General features: G+C 30.0%; 2 protein-coding genes across 4 annotated transcripts; one reads left to right on the forward strand and one right to left on the reverse strand.

Moving 5' to 3' along the window:
* Positions 1-465: 465 nt before the first annotated feature.
* Positions 466-3,036, reverse strand: LOC125504421 (protein spaetzle-like). Of its 2 annotated transcripts, XM_048666323.1 has the most exons (5): positions 2,617-3,036; positions 2,296-2,441; positions 1,121-1,251; positions 885-1,069; positions 466-824 (listed from the first exon to the last, which is right to left on the reverse strand). In XM_048666323.1, the coding sequence occupies exons 2-5, from the start codon at positions 2,387-2,389 to the stop codon at positions 578-580; spliced, it is 657 nt and encodes a 218-aa protein (XP_048522280.1). In that variant the 5' UTR covers positions 2,390-2,441; positions 2,617-3,036; the 3' UTR covers positions 466-577. The 2 variants fall into 2 exon arrangements, with proteins under 2 accessions (XP_048522280.1, XP_048522279.1); XM_048666322.1 differs by lacking the exon at positions 2,617-3,036 and having other exon boundaries at positions 2,296-2,585.
* A 2,842-nt stretch (positions 3,037-5,878) lies between these two features.
* LOC125504420 (facilitated trehalose transporter Tret1-like) lies at positions 5,879-11,762 on the forward strand. Of its 2 annotated transcripts, XR_007281479.1 has the most exons (5): positions 5,879-5,997; positions 6,060-6,194; positions 6,246-6,536; positions 9,833-11,276; positions 11,365-11,762. XR_007281479.1 is itself a non-coding variant. In XM_048666321.1 (4 exons), the coding sequence occupies exons 1-4, from the start codon at positions 5,934-5,936 to the stop codon at positions 10,711-10,713; spliced, it is 1,371 nt and encodes a 456-aa protein (XP_048522278.1). In that variant the 5' UTR covers positions 5,879-5,933; the 3' UTR covers positions 10,714-11,762. The 2 variants fall into 2 exon arrangements, 1 of the variants encoding a protein (XP_048522278.1); XM_048666321.1 differs by having other exon boundaries at positions 9,833-11,762.
* Positions 11,763-15,300: the final 3,538 nt, after the last annotated feature.

The raw sequence follows: 15,300 nt of genomic DNA on the forward strand, positions 1-15,300 counted from the left end.
ACTGAATTGTCCCCCCTCTGACTCGAAAGCTGGATCCGCCACTGTATCTAACAATATATATCTTTGTCCATTTTTCCTCGTTTTGGTGAGGCAGAAAATATCCCCTTTTGCACTGTTTACTCCCTCTACTACTTCATATAGTTTATTGGATATACCCTGTACGTTACACAGAAAATATGAACTTTCAACCAGTTTGATTATCTCCTAAAGTGTTTAACAATCTTCCGCAAAAAGACGCGTTTTATAACCGTTTCTCAGTGCAAGGGACACTGGAAGATCAGTAAACTTTCAAGCGAAACATGTCTGAAGATACAAGCCACTGGTGCTTTGTAGCACCAGTGGCACGTCAAGAAGAAACTCTTTGCCACAAGTTTTGCAGTTTTACGCAATGGTAGCGAAAGCCTAACTTTTTAATGTACGATTTCATATCAATCATGTTGATAGAAGCATATAATTGCATAATCGTATTCTCATTTTAAAGTGTGCCACTAAATATTGCATACAACTATGTCAAAGTAAATTAGTACAAAGTAAAGAACCCAAATCTATACTTCTATGACCGGTTACGACTTACTTTTCAAACAGTAGTCCATACTCTAGTGGCAGTTCCGTTGGATTCTGAACCACTAAACCCCATCCTATTTGAAAAATCATTATATCTTCGTTTATATTGGCAACAGCAAGCTGATGGCATTTTAAAAGATTCCAGCAACAGCTCCCCTCTCTCATTTAATGCGAATAACTTTTTGTAAATGTACTTTTGCTTACAGAAAGTTTCGTATTCTAATGGAGCGCCCCCCGGTATATCACATTCTCGCTCTGGGCTACAAAAAACAAAGACTATTAAAAACTATGTTTTAAATATAGAAAATTCCGTTGCATACTTTCTGCAGACTTCGACTTGAACGCCTTGAACAAACCCATCCCCTGATCCCTGATTAACAATAAATCTCCATTGGTTGTCCTTATTTTGTCCTGATTTGGGAAATATTGTTCTGGTTATGGAACTGCATACAAATCTCCCATCTTCGCCGTATTGTCGATCTGAGAAAAAATCATCTTCAGGTACCTATAATGATACTAGTGAGTTTTTCTACTGATGCAAGTGAAGGAATGTTACCTCACTCTGGCCAAAAAACAATTTTGGCATTCTGTAGTTCTTTAAGACATCTTCAATGTATCGATGCGGATAAAAATCAACATTTTCACACATTGCTTCTCCTTTTTTGCATTTCGATATTTGAAGTTGAACTGAAAAAATGTCCGACGAACTTCAAAAAGTTTATAAAAGTATTTGCGCTAAAACAGTTGTTATACGCACATAGTAATAACAATATATTTAATTTACTGTTATTAATAATATACATATGTCCTTTTACGTTTCACGTTAATCAGATTCGTGTTGTTCATGGTAAATATAGGTATTATTATTACTAATTGAAGTTTAGCTTTTTATGTGATTTAGACGATTTGTGACCGCATTGAAACCGCAGAAAAGCAGATTACAATGAATCTGGAGAAGTTATGGGTTAGTTAATGTCAGCCTGAGATGTTTTAAGTATGGTTGGTTAGATTGTGTCGGATGAACTAATTACGTGTGACTAAAAATTCTGAATTAAAATGGACAATTTAATTGTACCGAAATAATAAAAACCATACAATAAAAACATTTCTCTGGTAGAGCTGGAAAAAAAATCAATTGTTCTAATTATATTAAAACTCGCTTCAAATATAAGAAATTTTGGAAAAAGATTTTTCTCCATTAAGCATTTGATTTCTTTCTTCCTTATTACTACAATAAATTTGAACTTAATGTTATAAAAATTTTGCAAAATGCTACACTACACCACATGTGTTAATTTCTTTAAATTTGTTAGTAAAAACATTATGTTAAATTATTGTCCATTGCTGGCGGCACTAAGAGTTTTCAACCCTTTACTACTTTTGATTTCATAGTCCAAGTCTAGCCATTCTTCTAATGCTCAAATAACCACTACTATGTATATTCCTTATTTCCTCTAAAATACTAATCTCAAAGGTTTAGCTGTTTCTACCCTCCAAATGATAAACGGGGGACGCAATCTTTGCACTTTGGATTTACATCTGATTTCAGATTTTATCTATTATAACAGATTTAACGGCTAGCAAAAATGCGTTAACATCAAAACGTGTTTAGCGTCAAGCAATGGCGCCTGAATGCATTTTTATTAACCACAAGTTTCTTCATTTCATTTAGATTTAACCCTTAGAGAGTACAAAGCTAAAGACGATTGATTTTAGGTAGGAGTTACTCACCTGAGCCTCTGCTATCATTAAAATCAAACAATGTTAATTGGGCACTTTCACATATAAAATTAAACTGAAACAGGAAACATGTCTCAACTTTCATCACTTTTGTAGCACAATATGTTGAATTTCGCCTACTCAAAAGGCCGTTAGACCTTAAATACATATATTTAAAATGAATGCTTAAAATTGTGATTTACCCTGATGCTGCAAAACTATTCTATTTTTGTTTAGAATAGAAATATCTAGGCAAACAGCAACATTCAGATATAAATGCGATACGTTCAAATTCCAAAGAAACTGGACAATATTGACAAATATAATACTTACTATCAAAATTATAAACAAATACAGACACATAACTGGCATTATTTTACACAGAAAAATACACGAAATAAACTACATTTGTACAAATATCTTCTGCAGTGTTACTGAGAATCCCTAAAGAACTTAACCCGAAAAAGGCTTATTTAAACTTTGGCAAAAACAGATGGTAAATGTTTATTATTTGGGTTGGTTATTTGGATCTTTTAGATCAAATGCTATAAATCTAGGCTCAATGTGGAATTGATACAGTAAGGATTATGAATGAAATTATTTAATTAATTATATTAATTTTTTTCAGCGTTTCAGCAAAATTAGTATCTACAATTAATTAAATTATTTACTCTAGCTACTAACAACTGCAGTTGCAGTTATGTTTCAAATTTCCTTAAAAAGTTTGGTCTATTAGATATGTTTGTTACCGAATGACTGAGTGAATAGCTGAGTTATAATTGGATGAACACAGTTTGCCATGTTTTCACAGAATGTGAAAATGCTTTATTTTTTACAGAAAGCAAGTTTTTACAGGATTTTAAATATAAATTGTTAAGAAGTCAGTGTCCCAACTATTTCAAAATATCAAAATGAAATGTGAGTCGGAAAATAAATTTGGCACATTTTCTTACGTGTGAATCACAATTTGAGTTCTAACATTGATGTTCGTATAATATAAGTAGAAATAATAATGGTGCTCCTCAGTGTGTAATCATTTGAAAATGATCACATTTTCCAGTTGATTTACATCTTCTCTATTTTTGTAACAAAGCGTTTTCCGACAGTTTTCTAATTTAGTACATAATTTTGTTTTTAGAACTCAACATAAGAAAAAATGTTTTCGATCATTGTGTTGAATTTTGCATCTACCCAATATCAGCGGTGTTCCAAAGCTGGTGGTACACATGCTCCTGTATACAGAAAAGATATAAATACAATACTAAGTTGAAAACTTAATTTAACGTTTGGACATGGTGGTATAGCAAAATCAAATACAAAAATCACAATATGCGATCGATACGGATAATATTTCGACCCCCGTTGAATGTTAAAGCATTTTTTAACGATAGCTTTAACCTGGTACTTAATTAATGTATTTAAATTAACCGTTTCGGGTATAATAAGTATAATTTCCTGGTGACCAGTGTACAAAAATACAAAAAAAAAATTGAGGCGAAATACCCATCAATCAGTTTGTAAAAAAATACAAAAATATTGGAAGTGCTAAAGAGGCGTAAGTGCCTGCAATTAAATAATGCACAATTATTTTATTTATTAAATAATTCTTTATAAACGTGATTAAGGTTGGGCCTAAATTATTTCAGGTAATTTTTACAATGCAAATAAAAAATATATATATTTTTTGTATTAATAAGTAAGCCAATTATTAGCGCAAGTTATTAGCGCGCGATAAATTTAAGTAAGATAAATTTTTTTGTTAATTTTACTTCTTTATTTGAATTATCATTTACTAATATGTCTTTAACGTTTTGGTAAACTCAACAATGGATTTCCTAACATATCGAAAATAATTCTTTAAGTTTAAAACTAGCTAGGATTTTGCTTGAAATAAGACTGTATGTACTTTTTGCTTCTGGAACGGAATATTATTAATCAAATTATTACGAATAATTAAACGATGTTTATGAGATAATAGAAGACCGATCAGATTGCTTAATCTCAATATTGATTACACCCTTATTCGGTCAAAAACATTTATTTGCACCACACGTTACTTCCAGCAAAAACGCGAAATTCTACAAAATTTGCTAGCTTCCTAGAAAGGCAAAACAATAGAAACTTCGAACGAATTAAAAAGAAAAAAAGCAAAAAAATCGTTTGAAGGTTACAATTATTCGGTAATCGCAAAGGCAACAAAGAAAAGACATCAGAATAGGGAACAAAGCCCAGACTGGATTATGAAAAGTGTTTAATTCAATAAAGCAAAGTTCAAGAACGTAACATATTTTAGATGAAATTGGATATTTTCATCATATTTAGTAATTGTTGTAGTAAAGAGTATCGGTTTCATCACGATCGGATAGAGTAAAAAACTAAAATAAAAAATCCACAGCGCAAAAGGATGAAGAAAATGAATTACAAGTAAATGCATAGTAGGCGCGCCAATGAGTTTCAAATATTTAGATGTACCAAACAAATTTACATTGCAAAGTTACATTGAAGAACTAATGAAAATACTGATCATAAATTCAGAAACCTGAAGAAAATGATAATTGCTTAAACTACCTTAAGTAATCTATTACAGATCTATTTAGACTCTCGTTCTCACTTACAGGTGAAAAAATCACTAGTACACTTGAGCACTTGAATTCTTGTGGACCCCTGCAGGACGAAAAGAAAGAGTTTTTAAATCTACTGAACAAAATAATTTATTGTCTGAAAGCGCTTCAAAACATTGTACATTTTCAGATGAAAATATATATAGCTAAGAGAAAGGATAAATATAACCAAAACATGGAAGAAAATATTATTCAACATCGACACCAAATAAAATTGTCAAACATGCTGATGATGGTGAGCACCACAATAGCTAAAACCAGAGTCACTATTCATATGCAATTTCTTAGAAATTAGGAATACATAAGATAGCAACATTCTATAACTTAATTGAGAAGATCCTACAATATGTTTAAAACTAAAATACAAAAGTTCATTGGGCCGTACTTAGATGCAAGAAAGAAGGAGCTCAATCCGATAGAAATAAATCAAAATACAAACTCTTATTATGTGGACTGATATATGAAAAGTATCTCAAAGTTTACGTCAAAATCTGGTTACAAATTCTGAGATAGTGAAAATTAGTGAAATTCGACCATATGAATGAAGGTGGATCACTTTTTTACGGCCCCTGTAACTTGAGTCTCTTTGACGTTGAAGCTACGGATTCCAAATCGTAAACTTTTCTTATACTTTACTTCCGTTTTTCTATTTCTTAATTATCAGACCTTTAAAAGTCAATTTATATGTTTTTACTCAGCGTTTGATCGATAAGTAAGTGGTTTTGAAGGTATATTACAAGATTTGATCGACTTATTGAGATACATATAATATTCTAGACGTATTTTTTATTTTCGCTGGCGTTTACAATGTACGTAGTCAGTTAGCATTCAAATGTAATGTTTTACGGTAAAAAAATACAACGGTATAATGAAAGTAGTGATTTCTGATTATAAATATGTGATTGTTTTGGAATTAGTGTGATTGGCGTAGTAAAGTTAACAAACCTTATCTCATTATCAAAAGTAAAGGAATACCTTTCACATAATTGTCGTATAATGCTGAATAGTGTGTTAATATAGCCAATCAATATGGAACTAAAGAAAATTGAGACAGAGGAAAAAATTTATTCTCAAATCCTAGCAGTTTTAGTAGGTAGGTTGTATATTTCAATTTCAATACTAATAGCAGAAAGCTAATGACCCGCAATTTGCCAGTTTCCTTAGGGCTTTTCTCAAATGGGATAATCTTCGTTTGGAGTTCACCGTTTAGCTTGGTCATAACTCAGGATAAAGTTAACTATGACATTTCAGAAGAAGAAGCATCATATTTTATAGTAATTCAACCAGTTGGTAAGTCTTATAAGGCGACCATGAATTTGAAACTGATTCACATGCTTTTAGGAATGATAACATGTAGTTTATTTTATTTTAAAATCGCCGACTTCCTGGGAAGAAAAAAGGCCTTATTTTTCTTAACCGTTCCTTACCTAATTAGTTGGCTAATAACAATTTTTGCCAAGAGCAAATTCGAGTTTTATGCCGCCAGGTTTATTGCTGGCATTGGAGATACCGCAGCATTTTGCAGTATTCCATCTTATGTTGGCGAAATTCTTTCCCCATCAATTAGAGGCTTCTGGGGAAATTTTCCTTTATTCATGCATTACTGCGGACACCTTTTCATAAATGTGGCAGGTATGTATTAAAAAAAAAAACAATGTTTAATACGTTAAAAGCCATATTGATTTTCATGTTTGAAGTTGAAATAGGTTTAAAAGGAAGGAAGCGGGTGTGCACACTGTGAAGAAAATCCAATAAAGGAGATGTAAATTTATATACACACACTATGATACAAATTTGCATCTCCTTTGATTGGATGAGATAAGTTTACTCATGTATGATCGATGCACTCATCGAAATGAAAATGTTTTGCTGACTTAATACAAAATTAATTAATACGAATTATTAGAAATATCCATATAGGTACGTACCTACAAAGTTTTAATTTGATTCACTTTACTTAATTTAACTTATTTAGTTTAAATGGAAAGAAGGATGCATACATAGTTTACTAATATACCTGGTGTAGTGATATATAAGATTTAAAAATATTTTTATTGCCTTAGATACCAATTCTAGAAAAAAGTAGTAGCTAGAATTCTATAGAGATACAGACATTTAAGTTTACTATTTTATATTATATTTTTTATTGTTCCAACCGCCGCAATTATATAATCGCATAATAAATGTGTTAATTAACGAAATGTTGCGAAATGTGCGTTCTTAAAAAGAAGTCGTGCTTACCTTCAAAATAATGCAATAAAAACAAAACGCATTTTTAATATATTGTTGATTGAAAAGAAAATAAATCTAAAATTAAAATTTAAAAACATTTTTTCAAGGATATCAACTGTGGATAAAAAAATATATATGTTTCAAATCTACCGTACATCATTAATACAACTATGTACTAGTTTTCACCAACAAATAATTTTGATTTTTGATAAATACGGCCAAAATTTTACGTTTTTTATTAAGTCGACTAAAACCAATTACCAAATGAGCTACTAAAAACACCAATTTAAATGATTATAACATTTTTTATTTTGATACCTTTTTACTTACTCATAGTGAGTAAGTATATGTATCATCATGTATGTATTAACACACACAAAGTTTATAATGTATTTCGGACTCCTTAGAGGTATAGTTTAATAAGTAATAATGCAAGTGTGGTCCAAATGGCCTCAGTATTAAAAAGTTGATCAGAATAGAAAACAAAATATTAATAATCAAATTAAGAAATAAGAATAATTAATAAATAAGAAAATATTAACGCAAAAATTAAGTTAAATGCAGTTTTTGACATAAAAAACTTTAGGTTTCAATTCCAATTTCAGAAAGAATACACATTGAAGATAGTTTAGTATTCTGAATGATTATATGGAATTCAACTCCAAAGTGATTTGTTTCCAACAAAATAAATAAATGAATCCCGCAGATTTCTTCAACTGCCAGCTTTTTTATAAATTAAGTAGAATTTTTTTCAGTTTAGCTTAGTCCGAATATTCAGTTTGGTTTATTCCATAAAAATCAATATAAAAAGTACTTACAGTTTAATCAACTGATCGATTGGATAATGCATCATTTCATATCATTAAAAACCAGTTAATTGAATTAAAAAAATACTTCCAATCTAATGATTTATAAAAATAACAAATAAATGAAACAACGAAAAATGATGAAGATACTAAAACACTGGAAAAATAAAATAGCATATAAAAAAGAAACACATTAAATGTCGCAAGAAATTAAATAAATTGGATAAAAATTACTTAAAATAAAGAAAGCCATAAAATAGGTATGTGTTTGATAGTTAGGTTCACTTCACAGGATAGAAAATTAGTAAAATGTAAAAGAAAAATTATTTTAAACAAACTAGTTCAGCAAGTGCACCTGAAATAACATCAGACATACCTCGAATAACTTTTGTTAAATTAGAAACAAAATAATAAAATTATATGGGCAAAAACGTTTCATGTGCAAGTAAGAGCAACAATGTAAGTACCGATGATTGAAGAGTATACTTATATACTCTTTCAATCAACGGTAAGTACACTAGTGGTCAGTTGGCATTCATATGTAATGTTTCACAGTTCGCTCGCTTCTATATGAAACAAAATTATAACAACTAAGAAAGAAAAGTTATATTTCCTTTGTATAAAAGTACAAGCATAATTACAAAATACAATTTAAGGTAAAATGTGTTAAAACGGGTGCATTTATTATTTTATGACTTTGTATCATTAAAAGCCAGTTAATTGAATTAAAAAATTATTTCTAATTTAATCATTTATAAAGGCAACATATAAACATGAAATAGAACATTTGATCTTATGTAGAGTCCCCATGAAAATAATTGCACACTTATGTGGCATATTTCATTAATAATTAGGTTGGATTTTATTCCGAATTCGATAGCTTCATTTGAATTAAATAATTTATTTGTATTACTCGCAACTTATTACGGAAATGTGATAAAATAGATTGAAATCCATCAGTTCCCTAAAATATGTATAATTACATAAAATCATAGATATAACAAATGAGCTTGAATCGTGCTACCAACAATAATTTATATTGCTAGTCAAAAGAATCAATTAGATTTCATGTTTAATTAATGGAGAAAGTTATAAAGCAAAATGTGTAATTGAAAAGACACAATAATGGATACACGTTCATCAATGTTAATTAAATCAGTAAATCTAAATAATTAATTGAATTTTTCGACACGCTATTGGTTTATTGGTATAGTTTTATGATACAAATAAGTAAACAAAACCTTTACCATATCTATTTATAAGGGAATGCGATTATTGCATTGAAAAATCGCATCCTCATCAATAAATATTTTTACACACTTTAAATAGATAAAAACTGTTGAAAATCTACTCTATCAATCCAAATTATAATATTTTCTAATTACATATTGCTGGTAATAAAGTTATGCAAAAAATATGTATTATAGTTATCTTCATACAGCTTATTTTCGTTTATAGATGAACGACGGACAATTTTTCATTTTTCGTTAAAAATATTCATTAAATTATGTATTTTTTGCTTATGTTGTTCTAATTTCGCATAAAGCGCAATTAGTGTATTTTGCTTGTCAAAGGTTTCAACACCAAAAGACTACTATTGCCTGCAAACGCTCAACTTCTGAGTTCGGTCGTTCCCAAGCTACTTAATTTTAGCATAGAATAATATTAGTTAAAACAACTTATTTCACTCGTTGAGTATGTGGTTTAATAATTAAAAATCCTTGAAAAGGCATAAAGGCATGTATAAATAATTAATGGAGGAAGGTCAGTTTAACAAAAGTATGTATATAAAAACTACAGCTAATGGGAAGCATTTGATATGATTAAAGTAAAAAGTAACATGTACTTTGATGCGGGTTTACGATATTTTACAGAAACGTTAATTTTCAGGAAGTTACCTGAGTGTCCAAACAACAGCCTACATCTGCATCGCCATTCTAGTCGTATTTGCCTTATTATTGACAGCACTTCCAGAATCTCCTTACCAACTGATCAAAGATGGAAAGTTTGACGCTGCAAAGAAAAGCATTCGATGGTTACGACGCAAGCCTAACATCGAACAAGATTTCCAGAGTATGAAAGCAGATGTAGACCGACAACTTTCCGAAAGAGGAAAATGGAAAGACCTTTTCCTGATTGATAGTAACCGAAAGGCCCTGAAAGCTGGTTGCTTCCTACGGATTTCTCAGCAACTGTGCGGAATAACTGTATTCGCTACTTATTCGCAGACGATCTTCCAGAAAGCTGGTGGCAACTTGAGCCCGCAAATTTCATCAATTATTTTCAGCAGCCTTGTTTGTAGTTTGAACTTGATTTGTTGCAGTTCGGTGGATAAGTGGGGCAGAAAACTTTCATACTTTTACTCCTTGATCGCATCCGGTACTGTGCTCATAGCTATGGCAGTGTTTTTCTTTATCGATCAATTTCAATTTGCCAATCTCGACAAAATCAATTGGTTTCCGTTAGCAGGAATGATTTCCTTCGTATTCACATACTCATTTGGCTTGGGAGTGGTACCTACTTTAATGTTGAGTGAACTATTTTCGGCCAGTATCAAGTTTAAAGGAATTTGTATCCTTATTATAGCATGGGGCGTTGCAGTAGTTGTAACAACCAATTTGTTCCACCTTTTAACTGCTAACGTGGGATTATATGCTCCATTTTTGGTTTTCGGTGTTTGTTGTTGGATGAGCACGATTCTAACTATTCGATGGGTACCAGAAACTAAAGGAAAAACTTTAGAAGAAATACAACAATCTTTGAAAAGATAAACATTGTATTTTAATGCAAAAAATATCTATAGTTAGTCCAAAGAATGCTTGGGTGATTTTTGTAAAGCAAAGTGAGCAAGTCAATTTTAATAGTTTAAGCCGCGAAAAATTCCTTTCATAATAGTTTAAACTGAAAATATTCATCCCTTTTATATAAGATCATTAATTTAATATTCTCCACTTTATCTTCCTCAAGAAAAATTTTATGACGAATCAAGCTTAAACAGCACTTTGCTGTCTATCTACATACACACATAAAGATTAGGAATTTCCATTTAGAAATGGCCAAAGCTACAGTAATTGCGTATATTCTGTCTAAAGATTATGTCTGTAAAGATTCTTGAATACCAAAATAAAACGGCTGATTTACATTTGTTAGGACGGTATTTAATGTTATTATTATTATTATTTGAATAACATTAACGTTTTTCCCAGACATAACTTTTAAAGCATTAACTTTTGAAACATTTCATAGTACTTATTAACGAGTTATACTGGGAATATGCTATTAAGGAGCAGAATAGCAGAATATGAATTAATTAAGAGTCCATTTGCAATACTAAGTAAGTTTGATTCGCCACATGATTCTGAAGCAGTTTTTACAGCTGAACAAAGTTTTCCGAATGAATTTTTATTTTTTTTATTCCACAGTTCTCCTTCCGCAATAATTGCACAATGTGAGAATGTGAGCTACACAGAGTGACGCAGTTTATTGTAGCTGAACTACAAAAATCCGCCATAAAAGTTTAAAACCTCCAGTGGTACCTACTAATTTGCGTTCCAGGGTGGCGAAGTTGCTCATTTTTTATTTTTGTAAAATTGCATACAATTTTCAAGTTATTGTTAGCAATTATGATACTGTCGGATAACTAGAAAAACTGTCCAAAATGTAATTAACTTGCGTCCCACTTACGGCTTTTCCTGAATGTTTAAAATAATATTTTTTTAGCTTACCAGCATCACTTTCAATTGCCAACAAATCGATTCTTTTTTCACACATTTACGAAAAAAATATAAACCTACATAAATAACCATTTTTGAGTGTTTTAAAAATCCCATTATTCATAAATTAATTTAAAAATTAACATTTGGATAAAATAAATTTTTTAAATTACAATGTTTAATATTTTAAACATTTTAAAACAAAAACAATTTTATTGTGTAGCCATATCGTACGCGCATCAAACTTTCTAATTTATTTAGGTAAATTATTAAAGAGTATATTAAAAAATAAAAAGGAAATTTACTTCGTATATCTTAAAGCTTTTATTGAGCTGATTGGATTGGATTTAGCAATTGAGCTCTAAGAAAAGTTTGTGGAAAAGATGAAAACATTCGGAATAAATGTTGAAATCTTATAAATCTAAGCAAGTTTCGGAAGTAAAACAAGAAACTTTTTCACAGCTTTATTGTCAAAGGTTTCAAATTAACAACATATGATTTATGAATTAGGATATTTCCCTAAGATAATGTCAATAATTTAATTCGGATTTTATAAATGCAATCCATAAATACTTTTTGCTACTACAGTTACTAGATTACATATCACAATCTAAGTCTATAAGTGTGATTCACTATGGAATTAATAAAGAAGAAATGATAAATTATCCAATTCTGAGGTTTTAATACATTGTTATGCTGCCTAAAATATGAAATAGTCAGAACAAATACATATACCTTTTCAGGTCTATTAAAATGTGATTAATTCCATTGCAACTCAACACTTCGATTACAACATAGAAAGAACCTAAACGCTTTCAAGTAAATAATTTTAAATTAGGAAAGTAGAGCATCACAAATTTAAATCACTTTATTATATTAAATTAGTAGATAAACAGCTTGTTAGCTCGAACATAAATGCAAAAATACTGACAAACTCATAATCGACAATGGCAAGAATGTATGCCGGTTCCAATGATTCCTTGAAACAACTAGAAGCAATACAATTCAAATTACTAATTCTGCTGAAGCTATTTTATAATAAAGATTATACAGTGGCTCAAAAGAATTACAAGCGAATTCTTCTGACGATGCAAGAATGAAAGCTTGATTTTTGTCAAGAATAAAACTTTACTTAAGTACTTTTTTAGCAAATATAAATAAGTACATTATTGAATAAACACTGTATTGTGTGATGCACATTATTCATGTGATTAAATAACTTATTTTAATTAATCAAAAATATTAATTAAATGATTCCATAGGTATCAGTTCTAAATCGGCACAGATAATGAATTATTCTTGCAATTACAGATACTTCATTAACTAATACTTTTTTGGCGCTCGACGCATCACAAAACACTTAACATCAAAACACTTGTCTATAAATCAGTTAAGCGGAAACTGCAATGAGTAATTAACAATCACAAACCTTTAAATATGTTCGTTGCTTTGCAAGTAAAGCGGTGTGTAAACTACAGTCTCTATAATCCCACTAAATACTTTTAGGTATAAAATTGATTAAGTTAAGTATATTTATTAGTTTCGTCATATAATACTAGTAAATAGTTAGTTTCAAAAATACTGACAGTTAATTTGTAAAAATGGTAGGAAACAGGAGTTGATATCGATTGCTTAGTTCATGTCAACAAAATTATTACCTATGAAAATAAATTAAAAAAAAAATTTTTATTCACAGGGCCGGACATTAAATAACAAAAAAAGGGTTGTTGCTTGCTTTGCTTATACTTCTATCTCAAATTCGAATCTTAAACCAAAAAATGCTATTGGAATACTATTGTTACTAAACATAAATCATAGAAAAATTTCTAACCGGTGAAATAACTGAATATCTGATGCAAAATATCTTGTATGCAGAACGTTAAAATTGACAACAATTGTACCGAAGTATCACCAGTTTATTGTTTTTCGTTGTGGGTCGTGTTTAGAAAAACGCTACTTTCATAAAGTCTTGCAAGACCGCCCTGAACACTTTCTGAACTTATTCAGAATATTGTTGTAAAACCTTATAAGCTTTGTATTCATTTGGGGGTATACATTTTTCAGTTCGTATGGATCCAGAGATAAATTATAGGCCTCGACAAAGCGCTGAAAAAAACAAAATTTTCAAAAATTACGCAATGGAATCAGGCAGGCAAAAATTCCGAAAGGACATTAAAATAAATATTTGTAAATATTGTAAAAAATCGTTTTTATTCTAGTAGCGAGTTTTGTCCATTACTATTTCAGTTTACAGTTTGTGCGTTGTTGCAGTAAGTGCGCTTAATTTATTTTATTTGATTTTTATTAGTAATACGATTTAACAAAATCTTGATACAATGCCATGTTAAATGTTATTAAACGGAAAAAATATAACAGTGGATATTTTTGATGATTTTCTCCTGAATTTTTGTGCCTCTCCTCAACAATTGTAGTGTTTTCAAACCTTAACATACATGTTATATCTTTAAACATTACAAACATTTACATACATACTATTTCGTAGTGTTATTTAATTAACGACGATATTAATTAATTTCACTTTGTAAATACAATCATTAAAAATCGAATAAACTGCAAAAAACATATTTAGTATAGAAAATATTTAATCTTTTAAAAAGTAAGCAATTTATAGCTTTAATATCTTGAACCGGTAATTAACAATATCTGCAATCAGCAAAGAAACTTTGAGTCTATGAAAAGTAAACAAATACTAATAGAATATTTAAAAAATGTAATTAAATGAGGAAAGTCCTAACTCAGATCCTGTTAACACCACCACTCGGCTTAAACAATAAATCCATAATTTGGGAAAATAATTACTCAATAAGAAGTTGTAAGGATTCAAATTTACGTAACGGTGTTCGCTACGTAAAGTCGTTTTATTGTCAGCATACATTATCACCATATTGTTTCTGTAGATTCACTCCCTGCGTCCCGCTTTATTTAACTAAAGTTACTTTTTTAACTTTAAAAAATTAAATTTTGTTACTCTATTTACTTTTAATAGTTGAATCAGAATAAGCTGCTATCATTTTTTTATCGATTTTTTTTAATAATTACATATAATTATGCATTGTTCACAGAAAACAATCTCAATATAGAAACCGCGCAACTTGAAGTGAAAAAATTGTCTAGCACTATCTAGAAAAAAATAATGGAACGTCCTGAATGTTTTCGAAACACACTGAGATCGACCCACTTTAACATTTTCTTTGAATCCACAAATAGGGAAGGAACAGCTGCGTATTATTATTTAGATTGTGATATCTAGGAACACGCTGAAGATGAAAATAAGCTATGCTACATGAAAAATATTCATAATCTCAAGTGGACCACAAAAATCTAATAAAGTGTGTGTGTATTCCAACTAAATATTTAAAGTTGACGTTGTGGTTGCCATAAACTAGAGCAATCCCATATAATATTGTAAATTCTCAAAATGTGTAAAAATGAAAAAAAAACCAAAATTTCGGAAAGACTAATACACTTACAGACAAAATGGACAAACAACCCTCACAACTGGACCATACTGAATCCCCTTTGTCTAACAAGACGGACAGAACATTCCCGTTTTCGTACCCCAACAGATACTTTACTAGAACACCTACAAACGCAACTGAACTAACGACTAAGACCTGTTTGTTT

This window comes from Dendroctonus ponderosae, unplaced genomic scaffold, assembly GCF_020466585.1.
Source record: "Dendroctonus ponderosae isolate FM_Combo_2020 unplaced genomic scaffold, Dpon_F_20191213v2 Dpon_F_20191213_483, whole genome shotgun sequence".
Lineage (NCBI taxonomy): Eukaryota > Metazoa > Arthropoda > Insecta > Coleoptera > Curculionidae > Dendroctonus > Dendroctonus ponderosae.

Coding starts and splice junctions, on each gene's coding strand:
- LOC125504421 (XM_048666322.1), bottom strand. CDS start 2,452: ATGTATTTAAGGTCTAACGGCCTTTTGAGTAGGCGAAATTCAACATAT. Junction 1,252..2,295: donor TAATGATAGCAGAGGCTCAG/GTGAGTAACTCC, acceptor ACATTTTTTCAG/TTCAACTTCAAATATCGAAA. Junction 1,070..1,120: donor TGTTTTTTGGCCAGAGTGAG/GTAACATTCCTT, acceptor GTATCATTATAG/GTACCTGAAGATGATTTTTT.
- LOC125504420 (XM_048666321.1), top strand. CDS start 5,934: ATGGAACTAAAGAAAATTGAGACAGAGGAAAAAATTTATTCTCAAATC. Junction 6,195..6,245: donor TATAGTAATTCAACCAGTTG/GTAAGTCTTATA, acceptor ACATGCTTTTAG/GAATGATAACATGTAGTTTA. Junction 6,537..9,832: donor CCTTTTCATAAATGTGGCAG/GTATGTATTAAA, acceptor GTTAATTTTCAG/GAAGTTACCTGAGTGTCCAA.